The following is a 21,225-nucleotide window of genomic DNA, read 5'->3' on the forward strand; positions in this document are numbered from 1 at the left end:
TCACTGTGGTAGGAAGTATTTGAGTCTACTAGGAGTTAAATTGGTTTTAAGGTAAAAAATTCTGAGACAGTTAAGAGTTTTCCCTGTTTAAGTTTTTAAAGAAAATTAGTCTTATTTTTAACCTTCAATGATTAAATAATGACATTGTTAGGTGGCTACTTTTAGATAAAGTATGATAAATAATGCCTTCATAAATTATGCTTTTCGAATCTGTTTATATTTTGATTTAAAATAGGAAGTTTTTTTCCCTGTAATTTAAGACCTCATTTTGAATGGAAGTGATTTGAATGGCTTATGTAATTTCTGCCAAGGAATTAATATGGACTTCTCTAAACCACTGTCATTTATAATCAAAATGCTTTTAACTTACATTGATGTTGGCATTAACAAGTACCGCTAGATTGGTAGCATAGAAAGAAATTGCATCTAAACTTACTAGGAGCTCATTGATGCCTGAGGTTTTATAATGCTTTCTGTGGGCCATTTAACTGCTGGCAACTTTAATTCACATGATTCATAATACTAAAAATTTAAATTCACTCTTAATTGAAAAGTGAAGTTACTTAAATTCTTTAAATACTAACTTTTGGAAAAAATATCTGAAAAATAAAGACACATATGATTTTAGTGGCCTGCTGCCAAAAGATTATCATTTACATAAATATCTCTTTCAGTAGAAGAGCTTAATGTATTGAGCTCAAAAGGTTAAAATCGAGCCTTCAATCTGGAAACCAGCAGTAGACTGTTGGCTTGTGAACAGCAGTATTGTTCATCATACTGAGAACACTGTTCACATTCAAGTTTAAGCAGAGCTGGCATTGAAATTCAGTTAATTTGTTTCATGTGACTTGTCAGCTGTGTGTTTTTATCTAAATCTTTGTAGCCTCTCTTCTTAGTATTTCATGTTAAACTCCTCAAACAGATGAACTACCTTTTTAACTGTTAAAGTTCTGAGATTTTGGCCACTTCCGCAAATGATTCTTTGTAACCATTCTCCAAGGTTTTCATATCATTTAAACCATATTAATAATCAGTTGAATGCCATTCTAATTTATAAGAGTAATCCTATTTTGGAGGGCTTTTCCGTTTTGTGTATATGTGAGTGAGTCTGTGAGAGGGACTCCCTGAAATTCATGAAGACAAAATTGCTCTTCTTATGTTCTCACCAGCACGCTCTTCTCGTCTTGTTTGCTAATTTTGTTCTCTAGATTTTCCCTCAGAGGGCTTTTAATATTTGGCTACCAGCCCAGGATTGGGTCTGAGCAGTGAAGAAATAGAGAATGAGACCTTTTTTGAAAAAGGAAAAACCTGTACTAACTTTTTTCTACTTTATATAATTTATTTAAAAATTATTGTTTATTTCTTCTCTTCTTTGCAAAGGCAAGAACCGTGGTATCCCATAATAAGCACGGAGTCGGAACCCGTCAGCTTGTCTTGTGTGCTTGCGTGGATCTAGGCAGGTTGCCTCGTTTGTCTGAGGCTCACTCTCCTCGTGTGTAAAACCATAACTCGTTTAATTTGTGCAGAGCGGTCCTCACCAGCATGTGGGTGCCTAGGATATGCCGCTCTCCTTCCTGTTTCCTAGCTCCAGTCCTGCCTTTGGCCAAAGGCTGACCTCACACTTGTTATCTCAGTAATTTTGTAGTGTATGTACCAGTTTTTGTTCTTAAGAAAATGTTTAATGAAAACAAGATGTGTAATGTGATATTTATTTTCGTATATAAATTTTAAGGTACATGTGGAATTTTCCTTTCTGATACTGACATTAATGACCTTTTTCGTTTGTTTCTTGTTTGAAGAATATCAAAGAATATTCCAACAACTAAAGATGTTGAGCCACTGCTAGAAATAGATGGAGATATAAGAAACTTTGAAGTGTTTTTGTCTTCAAGGACCCCAGTTCTTGTGGCTCGAGATGTAAAAACCTTTTTGCCATGCACTGTCAACCTAGACCCCAAGCTACGGGAAATTATTGCAGGTGGGTAGTAGTAGTAAATGTGATTTGTCTTCTCTGGTCTTCAAGACGTTTCTGATTTCTAACTTAGCTATGTGAGTTTGTCTTGCTCCATGAAAAACCAAGAAATACCAAACCAAGCACTACACAGGACAGTTAATGAAACTGAGGATTAGGAGTCTTGACCTCCTTTAGAGACTGCTAAGGAATACCTGCATACCTGACTTCTTTGCACTCAGATTCCTTTTAAGAAACAGTCAACACTGTAAGATGTTAGTCCATTTTAATTTTTCTCTGACGGATCTTAATAGGGGTCTCTATCTGAAGGGGCACAGATATTCTTATATTACTTGATAAATTTTAACTTAAACTTGTGGACTGGAACTTAAGGATGGTGACATTAAAGTTTTGGAATCATTTCATTTGTTCTTGAACCACCGCTGTATGCACACGCGCACACACACAACCATTCCTGAAGCACATTATCTTCCGTGTGGCACTGCTGACCCACCGTTGAGTTTCCTGAGAGTTATGAAGAGAGAGCTTCAGTCTACTTCTGCTTTCCTTTTTAGGTACCAGTTATAAGGCTGATATCAAGGTGTATTTTGTGGCTATGGAACTGCTTGTTTTGTTCAGAGAAGGATAATTCATATAGTTTGCACACCCACAGTTTACCAATCACTGTATTTATTAGTATTAGACCACTGTGAGTTATTATTAGTTATTATTCATAACTATTGCTAATAGTTATGAATAATAACACCTTATGGATCATAACCACTGTTAGAATAGCACAAATACCTTAAATAGAGAAAAAATATTATTGTTCTGGTAACTGAAGAGAAGAATCCAGATGTTGGTGACTTTTCAAATGGTGAGAAAAGCTTTTATGCAAAGTAGTTGAGTTTTTCTCACTAGAATGTCTATGAACAAGATTTTTATGAGTCAGGATGTCCTGTCTTTAAGTCAGTTGGAATCCTCGGCAAGAGTGGAAAAAAAGCTTGTTTCTGTTTGATAACTAAAGGAGGATGTGATAGCTGGACTGATGACTGTAGTCCTCTTTCCTTTGGTCTTCTGGGGTACTGTTTAATCTTTCAGATGTTCGCGCTGCGAGAGACCAGATTAATATTGGGGGGCTCGCGTATCCTCCACTGCCTCTTCACGAAGCTCCAGCGAGACCCCCGTCAGGCTACAGCCAGGCCCCGTCTGTCTGCTCTTCTTCCACGTCCTTCAACGGGCCGTTCGGAGGTGGGGTCGTGTCACCACAGCCTCACAGCAGCTATTACAGTGGGATGACAGGACCTCAGCATCCGTTCTACAACAGGGTAAGGAAGTGCAAGGAATCTTTCATTCTAAGAATTTGTTTGGGGGAAATACCAGAAGTTTTCTGCTATGGAGTCTGTTACTGTTTTGAAACTGCACATTAGCTTTAAAATAGGAAAAATGTTAAGTTTGAATTTAAAATATATGATTTTTTTAAAAATAAAAAGAACTTTTAACTTTAATGGGGTCTAGATCTCAGCTGAATCTCGAATGTTAGAGACGCTTTTTGCTTTTTTAAGAAAGTGAACTCCACGGGTCATCAATGACTATCCTGTGCCACAAAGGGAGCTATTTCTCTATTTGTTCATAAACAGTGTTCCATTTGTTATATTTTGCATAATTATATTCGCATTTAGAACAATGATTTAACTTCAAACTTAAATTTCCACAGTATTCAGTAAATCTATTTCATATGTGTTACAGCTTTTAAATGTGAGATTATGATAGAAGATACCACTTGTAGGATTCAGATGTTATTGCCAAGTAATAGCACTGTAGCCATTTCTGGAGTTATATTTCAGGTTATGTGCAGTCATGCATAATTATTTACTTAGTATAGATGTGATCATTTTCTACTGCAAAAGATGGAAGTACAGTGATCAGGAATATACAGACCCTATTAAGTTTAGCGGCCTGAGCTATACCCATCCTACTGATCTTAAGCACTAATATTTCCTACAGGATACTGGAGCGTGAGCCCTAGTATTGTACTTTCTGGAATGGTATGCTAAGGTCCATTACTGCTTCTTATTTTTGTTATCTCCCTCTTTAGTCTAATTTGAGAAAAACGTAGGGGCTAGTGTTCACAGAAGCCAACTGCATGCCTAAGTAAATGTCACGCGAGCTAGGAAGAAAGCAAAGTCTAGAGTAAATGTGGCAGTGAAGAAATTCCAGAATTTAAATTAAATTTTCAAGTTTTGAAAAATGTTGGCCATATAAGTACAGTTGATACTTGAACAACACGGGTTTGAGCTGTGTGGGTCCACTTTTACACAGCATTTTTTAAAAAAGCAATTACAGTACAGTACTGTAAATGTGTTTTCCTTAATATTTTCTGTTCTCTAGCTTATTTTATTGTAAGAATACAGCATATTGTAAGAATACAGCATATGCATAAAACCTATAAAATATGTGCATTTGACTGTTACTAGTGTCGGTAAGGCTTCCAGTTGCCAGTAGGCTATTAGTAATTAAGTTTTTGGGAAGTCAAAAGTTATTTTGACAGACTTCCGACTACACGGTTTCGGCGGTGAGGGGTGGTGGGGATCAGAACTGCTCACCCCTGTGTTGTTCAAGCTCAACTATAATTAGGGGCATTCTTCATAGAGGTCGTATGAATGTTATTCTGTTCTTTTATTCAGACAAGGAGAAAAAGGTGGAACAATAGCATTTTATAATGTATTCCATCCTTGTAAAATTCAACCGTGTGGTAGACAGTGTTGAAATGCAGGGTTTTATTTAGCAGTCTTAAAATCTGCTGTAATTTTACATAAAATGGCTCATTGATCGGTAGATGACAGTTGAGGTTTTGAAACCAAGAAATTTATTTATTTTTTTAATTTACCATACCATCAGGCTGATGTGATGCTTTAAGAGTGTTTTATCATTTTAAAAACACTTAGCATTTTCTCATCTTTTTAGATCTAGTTATTTTTTGTTCTAGTTATTTGAGGTTCTTAGTCTGAAAGTTAAAAGGGGGAATAATTTTCTTAAATGGCAGCAGTAAAAAGGTATGGGAAGATGTTATTTTAGTGTAATGAAGCTTAATGAGTTTTAATCTTTATGTTTAGCGCATATAATCTGATATCTCCTGTTTATGTGAAGTTGGCTACAAATAAATGCCGGAGTTATAAATCTCGCTAAACAATGGATTCCCCATTTAAAAAATACACCTTATTTAGGAGATACACTCTAGGGCATAGAATATAAAGTAAGCCCTGGGAACTTAGAGTAATAATATTCCTGGAATCCATGCTAGGGTGTTCTCATATATATTAAGACTTTCTTTGTCTTTCTTAAGGCTAATCTTTTTTTGAAAAGAATGGTATTAAGAGTCCATTTTGCTTATTTTTGTTGTTGTTAAGTAAATTGTGAGTTAATATTTGTAAGTCACTTAGGAACTGATACGTGGTAAGCCCATAAAAATGTTAAGGAGAAACTCTTGTCAGACTGTAAGGTGTAAAAGTTTAGTTGCTTAAAAAACCTTATATTAAATCAACAATATGAAAATTTAAATACTGGGTCTCAAATTTGGGTTTGCTATCTTAGAGACTATAAGCAAGGCTCTTTTTCTTTTGTTTTGTCACTTGCATTATTAAAAATTTGGAGTTGTGTTTTATTGGTTAGTTTCATTTGATAAATCTCATCACACTTTGATTTCTGTAATTGTTTATCCCCTTCTTTTGTTACGTGTTTTTTCCATAGCCATTCTTTGCCCCCTACCTTTACACGCCAAGGTATTACCCTGGCAGCTCCCAACACCTCATCTCACGTCCATCAGTAAAAACGAATTTGCCCAGAGATCAGAGCAATGGCCTAGTAAGTATTAAAAAGGGTAACTAAAGTATTAATCTAATAAGACACACAGACAGCAGTAGAAGTTTGGTTATTTCCTTTCTGTAACAAAAGAATGCAACTTACTTTATAAATAATCTTAAGACAGATAAGCTATTACTAACATAAAATGTATTTTGTTTTCATTTCTGGAAAATGTCTATGGAAGGAAAATGACTAGCGACCTTAGTGAATAAATGTTGAGCTGTTTACAACCAGAGTTTCTGGCTTAGAGTGCAGTGTCTGTTACCAAAACTCTAAAAACTAAACCTTTACATTTGCTAATTTCTAATATCTTTTTACAAAAATATACATACATAGTATCTGTGTGTGTGTGTGTGTATATATATATTTATATATATGTATGTATGTTAGCCCTATGGTATAAAAATTCGAGGGTATATTGGAAGAGCATTTTAAATTAAAGCAGAAACTAAATAGAATTAGGGAATTACTTAAACGTATGATTGAATCTAATCCAAAACAAAATACATTGTAAAATATTATGTGTTCCTGATGGTCAGCTTAGTTTAACAATTCACAAAAAGAAATTTCTTGTTAATATATTTTTATACATTAGAAGGTAAAAGCTATAGAACTTAAACTGTTATTTCAAATTTAAGTGTCACTAGGGGAATCGACTCACAGCCAGGTTTCAGTGTCGTCTGTGATCATGTCAGCATCGTGTTCATTCGTCGTCCTAGTTTGCCCCCTCACCTTTCACCCACGCTCTTGTTTTGTGTTGTTAGGAGGTTATCAAGGAGGATGCTGCTGAGGGGCTTCCTTCACCCACAGACTCCTTGCGGGTAACGGAGTAGTCTTGTGGTGGGAACACGAGCCTGTCCTCGCTTCTGCAGCCATAACAACTGTCCTAGTTGTGGTGACAGCAGTCCCCTAACTCTGCGTCTGTGCTGTTGTGGCCGCTAGCGTAGAGTAGCTGATACTAATCGTTATAGTTCATGGATTAATTGAAAAGCTAATGTTTAACTTTTTACCCTTTATTTCCTCCAGTTTTCCCCCTTTTTCAATGACGTGGGATGGGCTCTTTTTTTATTGTCCAAGGGCAGGATTTTTCTAGCAGCCTTCAGGAGCAGTCAGTTGGTGGCATATGTTCCCTAGTGTTGAGCAGTATTTTCACCTTTGATTATTTTTCTTAAGCCTACAGTTGGTACTGCACACGTGGAATACTTTTGAAAGTATCCAAAATCACCCTCAAGGCCACAAAGGACATTAGAAGCTCGGTGGTGTAGACCAGAATGCATCTGTAGTGACTCAGTCTTAATCTGGGTGTCCACAGTTTGTGAAACCCCAGTGTGAATGTAGTGCTATTTTTCTTGACCTGTATTTTTATTAAAATAAAATTGCTAGGTAAACAGGTAGTTTATTATGTAAAGGGAATTATTTAAACCTTTTTGGGCCAACACCTTAAAGTGGGGTTTCTTAAAAAAAATTGTATGGGAAATCATTCCGTATATTTGTTATTCAAGACTTTGTATTTAATAAGAAATATGTTTAATGTGATGAGCCTTAAAATCTTCATTTACTCAATATGGAATTTAGGAACCCCGTTTGTATTTTACCTTCTTTTGATTTATTTGCAGAATGTTATGCCCACGTGGACATGATCAGTTTAATCTAGAGCTCTGCTAACGTGTGGCTTGACAGTTAGAATTAACGTGGGGGAAATACTACATCCTGAGCTTATCCTTAACTTTGAACTTAAAACATGCATTTGGGTAGGCAGTAGTTTTTTAACTTTAATTTTCTTTGAGTTAATGTTAGTAAGAGAGGAAAGAGAACCATCTTGGTGTTTTCATTGAGGAGTTGATGATTCCTTTTAAGTCATTAACATTTCAGCTGAAGTGTTTGAGTGACTCCAATTATCCAGGAATAATAGACACAATAAACCATAATAATTCTATTTGGGTGTTGGGGGAATCTTTAATGCGTGGATCATTGCCACTATATGCAAGAATGACTTTTACTTTAGTCAGAGAGCCCTTCATACACACATTCATGCATGTAATGCAATTCTCTAAGCTAAAATTCCTTAGCAAACTTTTGATGAAAATCAGATACTGTGAAGAATTTGATTGGCCTTAATGACACAGACATGCTAAAATAGTAGCTATTCCTATGCTTGAGTATGTGGACAAACACTTGTAATTAGAAGATATCTGTAGTTTCTTTCAGGGACCAGTGAAGGAGCATTAAGCAAATTTGAAATGAGTTTTTGGGGAAGAGGAAATAATGCAATTCTTGTGATGTGTTTAGAAACCCAATAACAAAGGATAAAGGTGCTCTGCATATATTAGTGCCTTTGTTTAGTGAAATAACTGTACTATTTGCTCTCCTTTTAATATTAAAAGATAGTTTGTGATTGGCTTAGTGAATAATAAATGCTTACCAAGCTTTCTTTGCTTTTAAGAAATTAACAATGACAATAGCATGTAAAATTTGTTTGGTAGAAGACTAGTAAAAATAGACACTTAGTTCAAACCCAAATCAAAAGCAGTGGTGGAAATGTGAAGTATCTGTATTGGAAACATTGTCTAGGATTTTTATAGCTGAACCAACACAGAAGTAGTTAATATAAAAATTATTTACCCCTTTGGGGCTCATATGGCTTTCCAGTCCTGTGGTAGAAAGTTTTGTATTTCTGAGATAATAGAGTTCTGGGGCAAGTCTGTTTGCTCATTCAACTGTCCTCCCATATGCACCAGCTGATGACAAGAGCTGCTTATAGATAAGTCAGGAGCTACACAAACACTTTTGGATGAATTGTCATTACAGACACAGAGTAATGAGTAAAAATAAATAAACAATACCACCAATAAGAGGAAGACCATAACGAGTTAACCAACTGTTATTTTCAACATAAGTGGTCCCATCTTTTTTTACCACAGGGAATTCTGATAAACCTTTAAAAAGCAGATTCTAATAAAACAATTGGGTTTTCTCACATTAAGGAACATTGTCGTGAGTATAGCTTGTGAAGGCCAGCCAAGGCCTTCCACGTAAGTTACAGGCATGTCTGGGTGTCTCACAACAGTGAAGAGGTAAAATACAAGACTCTATGCTAACTTTAAAAAACAATTGTATGTAGAGAAAATACATGCCAAATCTTACAAAACTGGGGAGGAAGATTAACACTGGACCCAAGATATGTTCCGCAGAAATCAGAGCTCGAAGGGACTGTGGTTTTCAAACTTTGAAAGCAGAGAAGTTTTTTTCAGAAATGAAATACTAAGTAGAACTCTAGTTCATAAAACCAGTAAAAGTGCAGGTGTGGCCCCCACCCTGGACTTGCCTTCCCTTTTGAGGGGCTGCAGGAGCACTAGGACCCGTGGCCTCATTCAGCTCCACAGTGCAGAACTTTCCGGACTGGGTCTGAGAGACTTGTCTGAGGTGCACAGGAGGGGAGTGCCCCATGTGGGGCCGGAGCCACATGCCCGTGTCACAGCCCCTTCCTCAGACTGTCCTGCTTTCTTTGCCCCTGTTAACACTCAGCGTGCCTTAGCCAGGTGTTCCATCTGAAGTCCCACAGACCCTACCCTGGTGGCTAGCGCTTTGCCTTGGACAAATTACTTAACCTCCTCAATGCCCAACTTCCTCATCTGGAAAAAGCAGACCTACCACATAGGTCTGATGTAAGGATTACTCAACCTTAGGACACTTTCAAGACTTAATTATTATTATTATTACTACACCAAGGCCAAATTTTATGGAGCTTTAAAGACTCGAACTAAAAGTGTTTCATGTTAAATTACCTGTCTTAGTAGTAGGAGTAGTGTACAGATACACCAGTGTGGGTTAACTCTGCCTTTCATCTGCTGATGCTTCTGTTGGTTTGCTTTCTTAGAATTTAGAAGGATTTCTGGGCTATCTGAGTGCTCCAAATACTTTAAAGTTGTGTCTGCTTTCCAGGGAATGTGCATGGTACCTGTGCTTTCTTTCAGTCCAGGTCCCGCTAGAAATAATGGCATCCGAGCATCTGTGACCATGAAGGGGAAGACGCAGTGGGGAGGGCTTCTCTCAGGCCAGGGAGCCTCCGTGGCATTTTGGTATGGTCTTTCAGAGTTGCTCTTAGCAGTACTGGAGTCGGTTTTTATCTAAGGTCTGCTGCTCAGGGTGGAAACTGTATTTCTCTGAAAAGCAGTCCTTCAAAAGCAGGAACGATGCAGCATTTCTTTCCTTCTTATCTGTCCTTGAATTACTTAGTGCTGAGTTCTACAGGTCCCTGTGTGATCACTTACTGGCTCAACAGATCTGTTGAGTGTCTACCGGGCACCATCCTGATGGGACACAGCAGAGGACAAAACTGATGAGACTCCTGCCCACATTGAGCCTTTGGGTTCAAAGGCTGCCAAGGGGATTCTCTGGGCTCCGAAGTCAGTCATTCTCAGGTTTCTGTGCCATGGATTTACTTGATACCTTCAGGCAGCTGTATTTAGATCATTTACATACCACATTGAAAAGTCATGAAAAATTGGGGCACCTGGGTGGCTTAGTCGGTTAGGCATCTGCCTTCGGCTCAGGTCCTGATCTCAGGGTCCTGGGATTGAGCCCCACATTGGGTTCCCTGCTCAGCGGGGAGCCTGTTTCTCCCTCTGCCTGCTGCTCCCCCTGCTTGTGCACTCTCTCTCTGGCAAATAAGTAAATAAAATCTTTAAAAAATTAGTTAATTTTTAAAAAAGGCATGAAAAGAATTAGTACTCAGTATTATTGTGAAGAACTTCAGAAGTGCAAAGACAGAATTAATGACAGTATCCTTATTTCCCATGTGCTGCTAGAGATCAATGAAAATTGATGAATTAATAAAGGTATTAAAAATGAAGGTCTTGGTTTTCATGAAACTGGATGCAGTTGGCAGAGTAGCTATAAGTAAGCAAAAAGAAGAAAAAGTAAAGTAAAAAAAGATGGGGCTGAACTGTAGATAATTTTTATTTCCACCACTGGCTTAGAACTTTTAACCTGTTTACAAACAAATGTATATCCAAATCAAGCTGTTTCTCATTGTTCAGGAGCAGAGTTGGACGAGAAAGTTAAAGATGCCTTGGGTAAGAAATGGGCTCGTTCTAGGTTTTGTTCAGGGTCTAGGATCCGGACACACACTCGCGGCCACCTCTCAGTGGCTTTTCTCAGGGTCATTCACACTTTCTAAAGTATATTAGAAATGTATTTTTATTATTCTTTTTCAGTATGGAAAAGTATTAACTTATTTTTACTTTCATGATATAGTGAAAAATTGTGTGCACTTTGGGCTTGAAAGTCTTTGTGCCAGCCTCAAACTCAAGAAAACTTTTCTCCCTAAGCAATTAATAAACGGCACGAAATTGATGGAGAGATTCCCACAGAAATATATTGCAGTAACGAGATCACAGACATCCTGAGTACAATTAGAGTTCAAAAATAACACAATCACATTCATTGCAGTTTTAGTACTTTTTTTTTAAGATTGCCCTAAAAGGTAGGTTAAGCCTCGTCTGTCAACTTTGACCTCATTATTATTTCTCATGTAATTTGAAGAATAAGTTACATTTTCTAACTAGGTTTACAATAGCTTTCTTTTGTGTTTCTAGTATCTTAGACTAAGCTGGCATTTCATAGGACTCCTTTTTGATATTTTTTTCAAGGCTTCACAAATACAGAGATATGTGGTAACTTTCTGCAAATCCTATTTATGAGGTAAATTAGAAAGCAAGGTTTCCATTAGGTACAGCAGATACTGAGTAGGTCACAAGGAGAACATCTGACATTAGGCTAGCAAACAGCAAAGCCCTGTCCTTTACTGAAACTGACTCATGGAACACTGCATCAAAAACTGATGTACTGTATGGTGACTCACATAACAATAAGAAAATAAAATAAAAATAGTCATACTGATTTAAAAAACCCAATATTGGAAACTAATTTTGAATCAATATTGTCAGTCCTCTGTAGATCAGTTTAACTATTGAACAGTTTTTGCCACCAGACTAGTGGGTACCTAATTCCGTGCCTAATGGGTACAGAAAAATGGCATCTGCTTTGAATTGGAGCTTTTAAAAAATCTCTATCACTAAAATTAGTTATGTTAATCATGGTATGCAGATATTTTTCGCCAATATAGCATAAAGCCATAAGGCTGTTAAGGCCTTTCTTTTCAGATGGTGTTTTAATGCATCTCTCATGTGCCAAATGCCCAATGAAACAAAACCCAAGTATGAAAAGTATGTTTCTGAGCATTAAGTGTAGGGTGGCTAGATAACAGCTCATTTTATAAAGTGATCATGTGAATTCCAAGTGCTTGTATTCTTATTAAATTGGTTAACTTTAGCTGTAGTGTTTTAATCAGAATATTTAAATGTTAATTTTATGTTGGTATGTGGTAGAAAAACTGACTTTTAGAGCAAGTTTTATTTACTCAGGTTTATTGTTGAATGTATGGCCCATGCATCATTCGTTTAATGGGAAGACTATGAATTTTGAGAGTACAATGATCAAGTTACCAAGCACATCTTAATGACATTAAACTACTATATGTGTGTGTGTGTGTGTGCGCGCACGTGCACGCCTGCGTGTGTTCCTTGCCCTGTGCTGCTGCAGAAGTGGTGTGTTCAAAGCCATGAAAGTCTGAGGAATGACAAGCGTGCTGCCTGTGTTTATTATATGTGCCTGTTTGATGTTTTACTTAAGCTCGTTTCCTTCATTCTGTTTTATTCCTTCCTTAAAGCCGTGTGACTCTGGGTTTAACAAACAAAGACAGGTACAGAAATTTTCAGTGAAATCTTACTCACGTTTCTTATTAGACTATTAGAAGCAATCATTGGCACTTTCACGCTGGGCTGTTGATAAATCTGTGCTTATTTCAGTGCCTTGGGTTTATTTTAATAGCTGCTTTCAGCCTTTGCATGGCACTCATTCTGGCTAACCAATTCTAAGCTTATTTCATAAATTTACCAAAATGGGAATGTTTCCGAGTGTAGTTATAATCTACTTACAATATAAAACAATACACTTATATCAAGGTAATTCTAGTCTGTTTTGTTATCTTTGCTTTTTCCTGAAGAAATTCTGATTTGTATGCATTTTGAAGTTTATATTTAACAGTTTAAACAAACTAACATCTTCTGTATTCAAATATCTACATTAGAAATTTTTAAAAAATAAATTGTTATTTGCTGAAATGATCTGTTCTAGACTTAGAGCAGTATATTTCAAGTAAGAATGCATGATAAACTTGAATGTATTTTACCAGTCTTTGTATTGTCAGAGTAATATAATTAGTAATTTACCTGTTGAATTATTAAGTATGCTTTTTTTCTTATCACTTTTTTACTCTTTCACCTTCCTTTGATGAGATTTCCACCCAAAAATCATTATTTTGGTTACTGAGGTTGATTTGGTTTCAGAATAGTTGTATTATATGTGATTACTTGAGGAAAGACCTAGCAGATAATTACCAGTTCTCCTACTCAAAGAAGCATATTATAACATATTTTAATTTATTGATAATTTACTCTTTATCTTGATATAGCCCTACTTAAATCTAATCAAGAGTCAGACGATAGTTTTGATGGAATTACAGGGATCTTAGATATGTTCCTGTTTGTCTGTCTTATAAAACTTTAAGTCATTCAGGGAATATATATTTTCTACATAATCCCCAATGATAAATTGTGTTTTTTTTTCTTTTTTGAGAAGTTATGTTTTCAAATAATTGATAAAGTACAAGTCTTTTAAAGTTATATGGAGCTTTCTCTTTCAAAGGACGAGAGTAGTATCAGTCAGCAGGTCTCTCTTGCGGAGTTCCCCGATTCCCTGTGGAAATAAGATACTCTAAAAGTTTACATTTCTCTTAAGCTGGCAGAGTTAATTTATTCTACGCCTATTATACTTTTCCTTTTCAGCGCTGTCAGAAATAGAGTTTTTTGGGGATTTAAAAAAAAAACTTTACTTTAAAATAATTTTAAACTTAGAAAAGGTACGAAAATAGTACTCTTGATGTTAACATCTTTCATAACTAGTATACTGTTCAAGAGCAGAAATTAAAGTGGCACGATTATGTTGACTAACTATAGATTTTACTTGAATTTCACCCATTTTTTCCACTAATGTCATTTTTCGGATCCAAGATCCAATCCAGGGGTGTTTGGTGCTAATTACTTCTTAGAGTTCTCTGGTCTGTGACAATCCCTTGGTCCTTCCTTGTCTTTCGTGACCTTAATTAACCACTCTTCAAGCATCCTGGTCAGGTGTTCTGCAGACTCTTCCTCTACTTGGGTTTGTCTTCTGGAGGTTTTATTACCTCTCATAAGAGTCCCACAGGAATGATGTGATGCCCTTCTCCGCACGTCCTTACTAGTGCTGGGCTGCGTCTTACCACTGGTAATGCTGACCTTAATCACTTGGCTAAGGTGGCGTCTGCCAGATTTCAACACTGTGAAGTTTTACTTTCTCCTTTGTAATGAATAAACATCTTGAGAGCGATACTTTGACACTCTGCAAATAACCTGTTTCTGCTTATACTTTTACGCAATAATTTTAGTACACGTTGAGGTATCTTATGTACAACCGCTATGAGTGTGGTGGTTTCTTCATGGTAACTTTCTGTTTCCTTCCACATTTATTAATCCAACTCCTTCATAAGGAAAAGCTGTCTTTCCTTCTTCATTTATTCAATTATCTGTTTCCACTTATTCAGTTATTTCTTTACATCATTATGGACTCATTCTATATAGGATAAGTTATAATCCAGTATGATAATTATTTTGGTGATCAAACTGTTCATTTGTTTTTTTTTTGTTTGTTTTTTTTTTTTTTTTTATTTGACAGAGAGAGATCACAAGTAGGCAGAGAGGCAGGCAGAGAGAGAGAGAGAGAGAGAGAGAGAGAAGCAGGCTGCCTGCCGAGCAGGAGCCCGATGCGGGACTCGATCCCAGGACCCTGAGATCATGACCCGAGCCGAAGGCAGCGGCTTAACCCACTGAGCCACCCAGGTGCCCCCATTTGTTGTTTTTGAATGAAGAATATCTAAAGTAGAAATGTATCCAGAGAGAAGAGACAGGTTGAGGAATGAGAATATTTGGAGGGCAGTATTAAAGATCATTTAAAGGATAAATATTATTCAGCAGTACAAAGAATGATGTGCTAGTACATGCTATCACATGGCTGAACCTTGACATTATCCTACATGAAGGAAGCCAGACATAAAATGCCACATGTTGTATGGCTCCGTTTATAGAAAATGTCCAGAACAGGCAAGTCTGGAGACAGAAAGATTCCCTGGTTGACAGAGGCTGGGAGTGGATGTTGGAGGGATGGAGAATGAATGCTACTGGAGACAGGCATTTCGTTTTAGGGACGTGAAAATGTCATAAAATGAATTGTGGTGATGGTTTTATAACTATGCAAATATACTAAAAACTATTGAATCATACACTTTAAAAGTGTATGTGGGTATGTGAATTATAACTCAATAAAGCTGTTTAAAGGAAAGGAAGATAAAACAAGTTTGGTTATTAAAAATTCTTACAAAGGATTTTAAATTTCCATTGTAGATACTGAGGAATTATACCTTGAATATTGGCTATATCATTCAGGCAGAAAATCGAACTATGATTAGGGATATGAAAACTGAATTATGGAAATACTAATGTTTTGCTATTAGTATTTTTGAAGCAGCGTAGCTTGGACCATATAATACATGGCATATTTAAAATTTATATTTCATTAAAAACAAACTATGACTGAAGGTGTTTGGTACAGGATATTCCAAGTCATTAATTTCTGTACTTTTCTGGGTCCGTCTCATACTTGTAAACTTGCTGAGACTCCCTGTCATAAAATTGATACTACAATTCCCTGTTTAATATGGTCTCATTCCCTAGCTGTATTTATATGTAATACAGATGTACATTCTGTATGTACTATTTGTGTATATATTTATTTATCAGTTCTTAAGACAGTATCATTTATGCTTTCACATTACAAATAAAGTTTAACAACTGGCTCCTAGGCCATTTGGGGTGTGTTATGGTGTACCTTTGTCCTGTTAATGGTAAAAGATAGAAAATATAAATTTACACATCCTTGAGGATAGGATAAGTTTTACTTATTTTAAGATCAGATTGAACGGTAAACAGGGCAGATCATTTGGAACGTTGTCGTTACCTGCTATGCTCGTTGGCTTGTCTTCTGTCCATTGTGGTTCTAGTTTCTTTAAACTTTTCAAGAATAGACGTTAGAACAAGGAAAGTAGGAAGTTGTTAAGAACTGGTAAGTTAGGCTTCTGGCCCAAATCTTCTACTAACCAGCTATTTGTTCTGTGACTTTGAACCCAAAATTTAACCTCATTAGACCTCAGTGTCCATATCCGTGAATGTCCATATGTAATGGACCATGGGGCAAATACTTCTGTAGTATGTCACCACATTCCGAAAACAGTTTTCTTCTAAGTAAATACTAGATTATTTATTGTTGTGATTTTTCTTTTAAATGAGACCAAATTTTGGTAAATACAATAGATTGTATTTACTTTTACATGTGTTAAGAAGTAATTTGTTTTATGTTTATATGCTTATTGTATAGATTCTTTTTTTTTTTTTTTTAAGATTTTATTTATTTATTTGACAGAGATCACAAGTAGGCAGAGAGGCAGGCAGAGAGAGGAGAGGAAGCAGGCTCCCTGCCGAGCAGAGAGCCCGATTGTATAGATTCTTAAAGGGAAGTTTTAAATTCCTTGGATGTAAAATATGATCAGGATCTGAAAACTTTAGCTGTACGTAGAGACATTTAAAGCTGTTTACTATAGGGACGCCTGGGTGGCTCAGTGGGTTAAAGCCTCTGCTTTCGGCTCAGGTCATGATCCCAGGGTCCTGGGATCAAACCCCACATCGGGCTCTCTGCTCAGCAGGGAACCTGCTTCCTCCTCTCTCTGACTGCCTCTCTGCTTACTTGTAATCTTTATCTGTCAAATAAATAAATAAAATCTTAAAAAAAAAGCTGTTTACTATAGGCACTTAAAAATTATTTCATAGATTTTATTTTTGCATTTTGTATTTTTATAATATAGGCATCAGTAATTTTCCCTCTTTGTTCCTTTTTTTTTTAACCCCCTCCTTAAGGGCTGTACCCTATTCTTCTGTAGTCAGGCTGTAAACATTTGATAAGTTAGCCTGTGCTTGATTCATGGAATGTTTTGTCTTCTTAGAAAAGTGGTTGTGATCAGGCTATATTTGCTATAATACAAGCTACTCCTTAAAGTAAAACAGTAGCTAAATCTATCCCTTAATGGCATTTCCCATACTGCACACATTTGCTGTTTTTAGCTTTAGTCTGAAAATGTGTTATTAATCAGAGTACTTCACTGTGCAACTCCACGAGTGTTTCTCTCTCATGTGCGTCGTGCATCCGGCACTAAATGCTGTTCACACGTACTCTTCCATGGCTCATCTAGGGGTCAGGCCCAGCCTCAGGAGCAGTGGTATCACTGAATTCAATGAATGTGGATGCAGTATGCGAGAAACTGAAACAAATAGAAGGGCTGGACCAGAGTATGCTGCCTCAGTATTGTGCAACCATCAAAAAGGTGATGTACACATTTACCTGCCCACTCCAAGCGGGCCTGAGCGCGTGTGGGGTGGGCTCCGTGCACGGTGAACGCTGCAGTTTTAGCTTCTGAAAGTTGGATTCTCTGTTGGAATAGGAACGCTCCAAATGGAAACATGATTCTTACTATTTTGTACCCTAAAATTGCCCTATTATTCCTCAGTTTATAAATGGATAAAAGAAAATAAAGTAGCCGTATCACAATGTTATTTTTTAAATGACCTAATGTAAGTCAAAATGCCGTGGTGGGAAGAACAGAGCTCTGCGGAGCTTCGCAGTTAGAGACACGGCAGCTCATGTCTCTGGAGCGCAGCACAGAACCCTTCAAGGCTTTTTTGGGGTATTTGTTTATGCATTATTTATTTGTGACTTAATAATTATCAGAATAAGCCACACTTGCTTCATTTTCCCCAAACTGTTATTTTCATGTCTTAATAGGACTGATGAATATGTTCCATCTGATGAACATCAGATTTGGTCTGGTTTGTAAGACTAACACATTGGAGGAAGTTTCTTTCTTCCTAGGTCCTGTTCTTGCCCTTCTAGTAGCTACTGCAAAGTTGGACAGTGTTGCCCGGGGTTCGGGAAGGCTTCCCATATTGTACAAGGCTGTGTCCCTGTTATAGTAGATACTAATACTATGTATGCTTTTTATGCTTTTCCTAGCAGAGAACTACAGTGAACATTAAGAATAAGCTTCTCATGTTTGCATACTTTAAAGAATGGCATCTGAAAAGTTTTGTAAAGAATTATGAGCATGTATAGATACCATTTTACTAATCTCAACCTACGTTTAGGAAACAAAAGTACGTTTATGTTGGTTTCCTTGCAGATGTGGTTAGTGCTTATCCTGGTTTGCGGAAGCATCAAGCACCGCCTTTCCAAGGTGCAAACCTGACTCCTTCAGGCAGTTGGGGTAGTGTCAGGAAAGGGTGAGGCCTCCAGTTTGAATCCTGGGCAATTTTGTTTCCATTATGACAGCATCTTCTTCCTACTCAGTTCTGCCTGAGGCCCTGGCTTTGGAGGCCCATCTTAGCACCTGGTCTCTTAAATGTGGCGAACTGCCTTGCGTTTCTGCAGCAGGACCTCTGTCACAGGCCTGCTGTGTACACTCATGTCTTCAGAATTATCCCAGAGACTGAACATTGCATCAGTTTTAAGCACAAGTATTCTATCATTTTACCACAGTTAACAAAGCCAGGTTTTGTATTTTGTAAAATCAGCAAGTCACCTATTATTAATAAAGAAAATTCCATCTCTTCTCCTTTGGCAGAAATTAGAGTTAGACCCAATAGTGACACAGTAATTTTTGGTGAATTTAATAAATTGGGGACTTAGTGGGTGGACATTCTTTATGGCCGAAGTTATCTAATGGAACTGATAAAGAGGCTTGTCGGAGCTTACTTCATTTAGAACTTTGTCTGTGACTGACATACTTGTAAGGACAGATGTCTTTGTCCCTTCCAGGAGCTTCATTCCTGCTCATATTTTACGAGACTAGAGGAGAAATACTAATGGTTTTGCTTATTGCCCATGACAGAGTATAGGTAGTTTTGGAAATCGCGGGGAGGGCTGGCTCTGGGCTTGTCCCTGAAGAGTGACTTGCTTTACTTGTGTGACTAAGACACTTGGAAAAATACAGAGTAGCTGATGTTCAAAGGAAGTTGGCTTATTATTTTAATACACATGATAGTAACCTTGTTTAGGTCAGTATTTTCTAGTCTGTAATGATTTTCTTAGTACTAAATGTAAATGTACTTTTTAATCACTAATAATTGAGATATCTCCTGTTTTGTTTGTCTTTATACTTGCCTTTATTTTTATTCAGGCGAACATAAATGGCCGTGTGTTAGCTCAGTGTAACATTGATGAACTGAAGAAAGAGATGAGTATGAACTTTGGGGACTGGCACCTTTTTAGAAGCACAGTAAGATATTTTATGTTTATAGAATTATTTATAATATCGTATGAGGCAAATGCTATCATTACTGGTCCAAACTGCTATGTTTATGTATTTTTAAAAAACCTGGAACAAGTGCACTTTACACTTAAGTACAACCCTTGTTTTTTATGTTATGCACAATGTATGCAGCAGCACGTGGCAACCTTTTCTTTGGGTATTTCACCTGGAACCTTGGTAAAGAGGTGACCTGCCAATTCTCCATGCTTTCATTGACGAAGGCTTTCTCTTTGAACTGCCTCTAGTCAGCCTCCCCAGGCCTCTAGGCCTCGACTTTGGTGTCTGTCCTTGTTAGGCCTGCGTCGCCCAGTTTTAACAAAGATCATGTTAAGTCAGTTTAGAAACAACCCCCCGCGCTCACTGTCTGATCATCCTTGGTCCCTGATGAAACTCCTCATTCCCCACCACCCCGGAGTTGATGTCTGATCACCCTGGCCTGCCTTCAGCAAGAGTCCTGTCAAGTTGGTTCAGCCAGAATTCCCCCTAACCTTGATGTTTCCTCCTAGCAATTTTCCACCCAGAGACCCCCCACCCCAAAGCTTGCTATAAATGCCCTCTCGTCCATGCTGCTTTCTGGATTGAGGCCTGTTCTATCCTGACGTCTCTTTCCCCCCACTGTGGTAGTTTCTGATCAGAATACGCTTTTACCACATTAGCTACTCTCCAGCTTTGGTTCTCTTTGACACACTACAGTTGCATCCTGTTTCATTCTCCAATTAAATTTTAAACTAAAGTAATAACGTAATGGTCAAATTAGAGTGTGCTATGTGTATGATGCTTTTACCATTACTTCTTTTAGTATAATTGAAATGAAAGATAAGCAGATACATTTCAGATTCATTAGAAACTCAGAAGTCTGCTTTCTCATTTTCATTATAATAACTTTATAATGTTTTATTTTAAAAAATGATTTCTAAAGCTTCTAAAATGTGATTTGTCAGTGTGGATATTAACGTTATTTTTTTTCTTCTGTTAAAGGTACTAGAAATGAGAAATGCGGAAAACCAAGTGGTCCCTGAAGACCCACGTTTACTTAGTGAAAACAACAGTGGCCCAGTTCCTCACGGTGAATCTGCTCGTCGCTCTTCACACAACGAATTGCCGCATACCGAGCTTTCCAGTCAAACTCCCTACACACTGAATTTCAGCTTCGAAGAACTGAATACACTTGGCCTAGATGAAGGTGCCCCACGTCACAGTAATCTAAGTTGGCAGGTATTTATTAAATGTCTTTTTTCATATTCCCGAAGAGAAGTAGGGTGATTTTAATTCACTGAGAATATGTTGGTGCATTTATGTAGTCATTCGGAAAGTACTTAATGAGTACTTCAGGAACAAGACAGAGGGTTCCAAACCTATTCTTAAGGAACTGTATTTTTCTGAAGAGGACAGTGAATAAAACAAAACAAAACAAAAGACACGTTTGGAAATTGGCAAGAACTGTCAAAGCAGTAAACTAGGGTAATGGCACGGAGAGGAAGTGGGAACTGGACTGGTTTGCTTAGGCTGGTGAGAGTTCAGGCTTCACTTGCTGTTTTCTTGTTAAATTCATTCATCAGTGGCTAAGATACATCTGTATTGGAAAATTGCCACATACATTATCCCTTTGAGCAGTGTCATCTGGTTTTCAGTACCAATACCCAGCGTTCATGGATATTCATTTTCTTTCTGTTGACTGATACCAGGTATGGGTGAGTTTCTTCTTTGGATGTTCTTAGCAGACAAGAGCCAGAGGAGGATCAGGTATAAAGAGGAAAGTGAAAGACATGTGAGAAAGAGTAAGGAGGAAATAAGAAAAATAAACTAGGGGAAAATGGAGTAGGATGCAGGAAAGAGAGGAGAT

The 21,225-nt window shown here is 37.3% G+C and overlaps 1 protein-coding gene across 18 annotated transcripts in view; it reads left to right on the top strand.

Annotated features, from left to right (window-relative positions):
* Window positions 1–21,225, top strand: part of KIDINS220 (kinase D interacting substrate 220) — a 96,004-nt gene that overhangs the window by 66,678 nt on the left and 8,101 nt on the right. For 8 of the 18 annotated variants that reach the window (XR_004288074.1, XR_004288075.1, XM_032353393.1 and 5 more), the window contains exons 23-31: window positions 1,800–1,978; window positions 3,053–3,279; window positions 5,702–5,815; window positions 6,580–6,636; window positions 10,855–10,890; window positions 12,546–12,578; window positions 17,271–17,402; window positions 19,251–19,349; window positions 20,361–20,597. Coding sequence is in view for 16 of the 18 variants with exons in the window: in XM_032353393.1 (XP_032209284.1) it covers window positions 1,800–1,978; window positions 3,053–3,279; window positions 5,702–5,815; window positions 6,580–6,636; window positions 10,855–10,890; window positions 12,546–12,578; window positions 17,271–17,402; window positions 19,251–19,349; window positions 20,361–20,597 (1,114 nt within the window). In the remaining 2 variants the exon portion in view is untranslated. The remainder of the gene's footprint in view (window positions 1–1,799; window positions 1,979–3,052; window positions 3,280–5,701; window positions 5,816–6,579; window positions 6,637–10,854; window positions 10,891–12,545; window positions 12,579–17,270; window positions 17,403–19,250; window positions 19,350–20,360; window positions 20,598–21,225) is intronic. The other 10 variants (XM_032353397.1, XM_032353398.1, XM_032353391.1 and 7 more) reach the window with 5 other exon arrangements.

Source organism: Mustela erminea, chromosome 7 (genome assembly GCF_009829155.1).
Source record: "Mustela erminea isolate mMusErm1 chromosome 7, mMusErm1.Pri, whole genome shotgun sequence".
Classification (NCBI taxonomy): domain Eukaryota; kingdom Metazoa; phylum Chordata; class Mammalia; order Carnivora; family Mustelidae; genus Mustela; species Mustela erminea.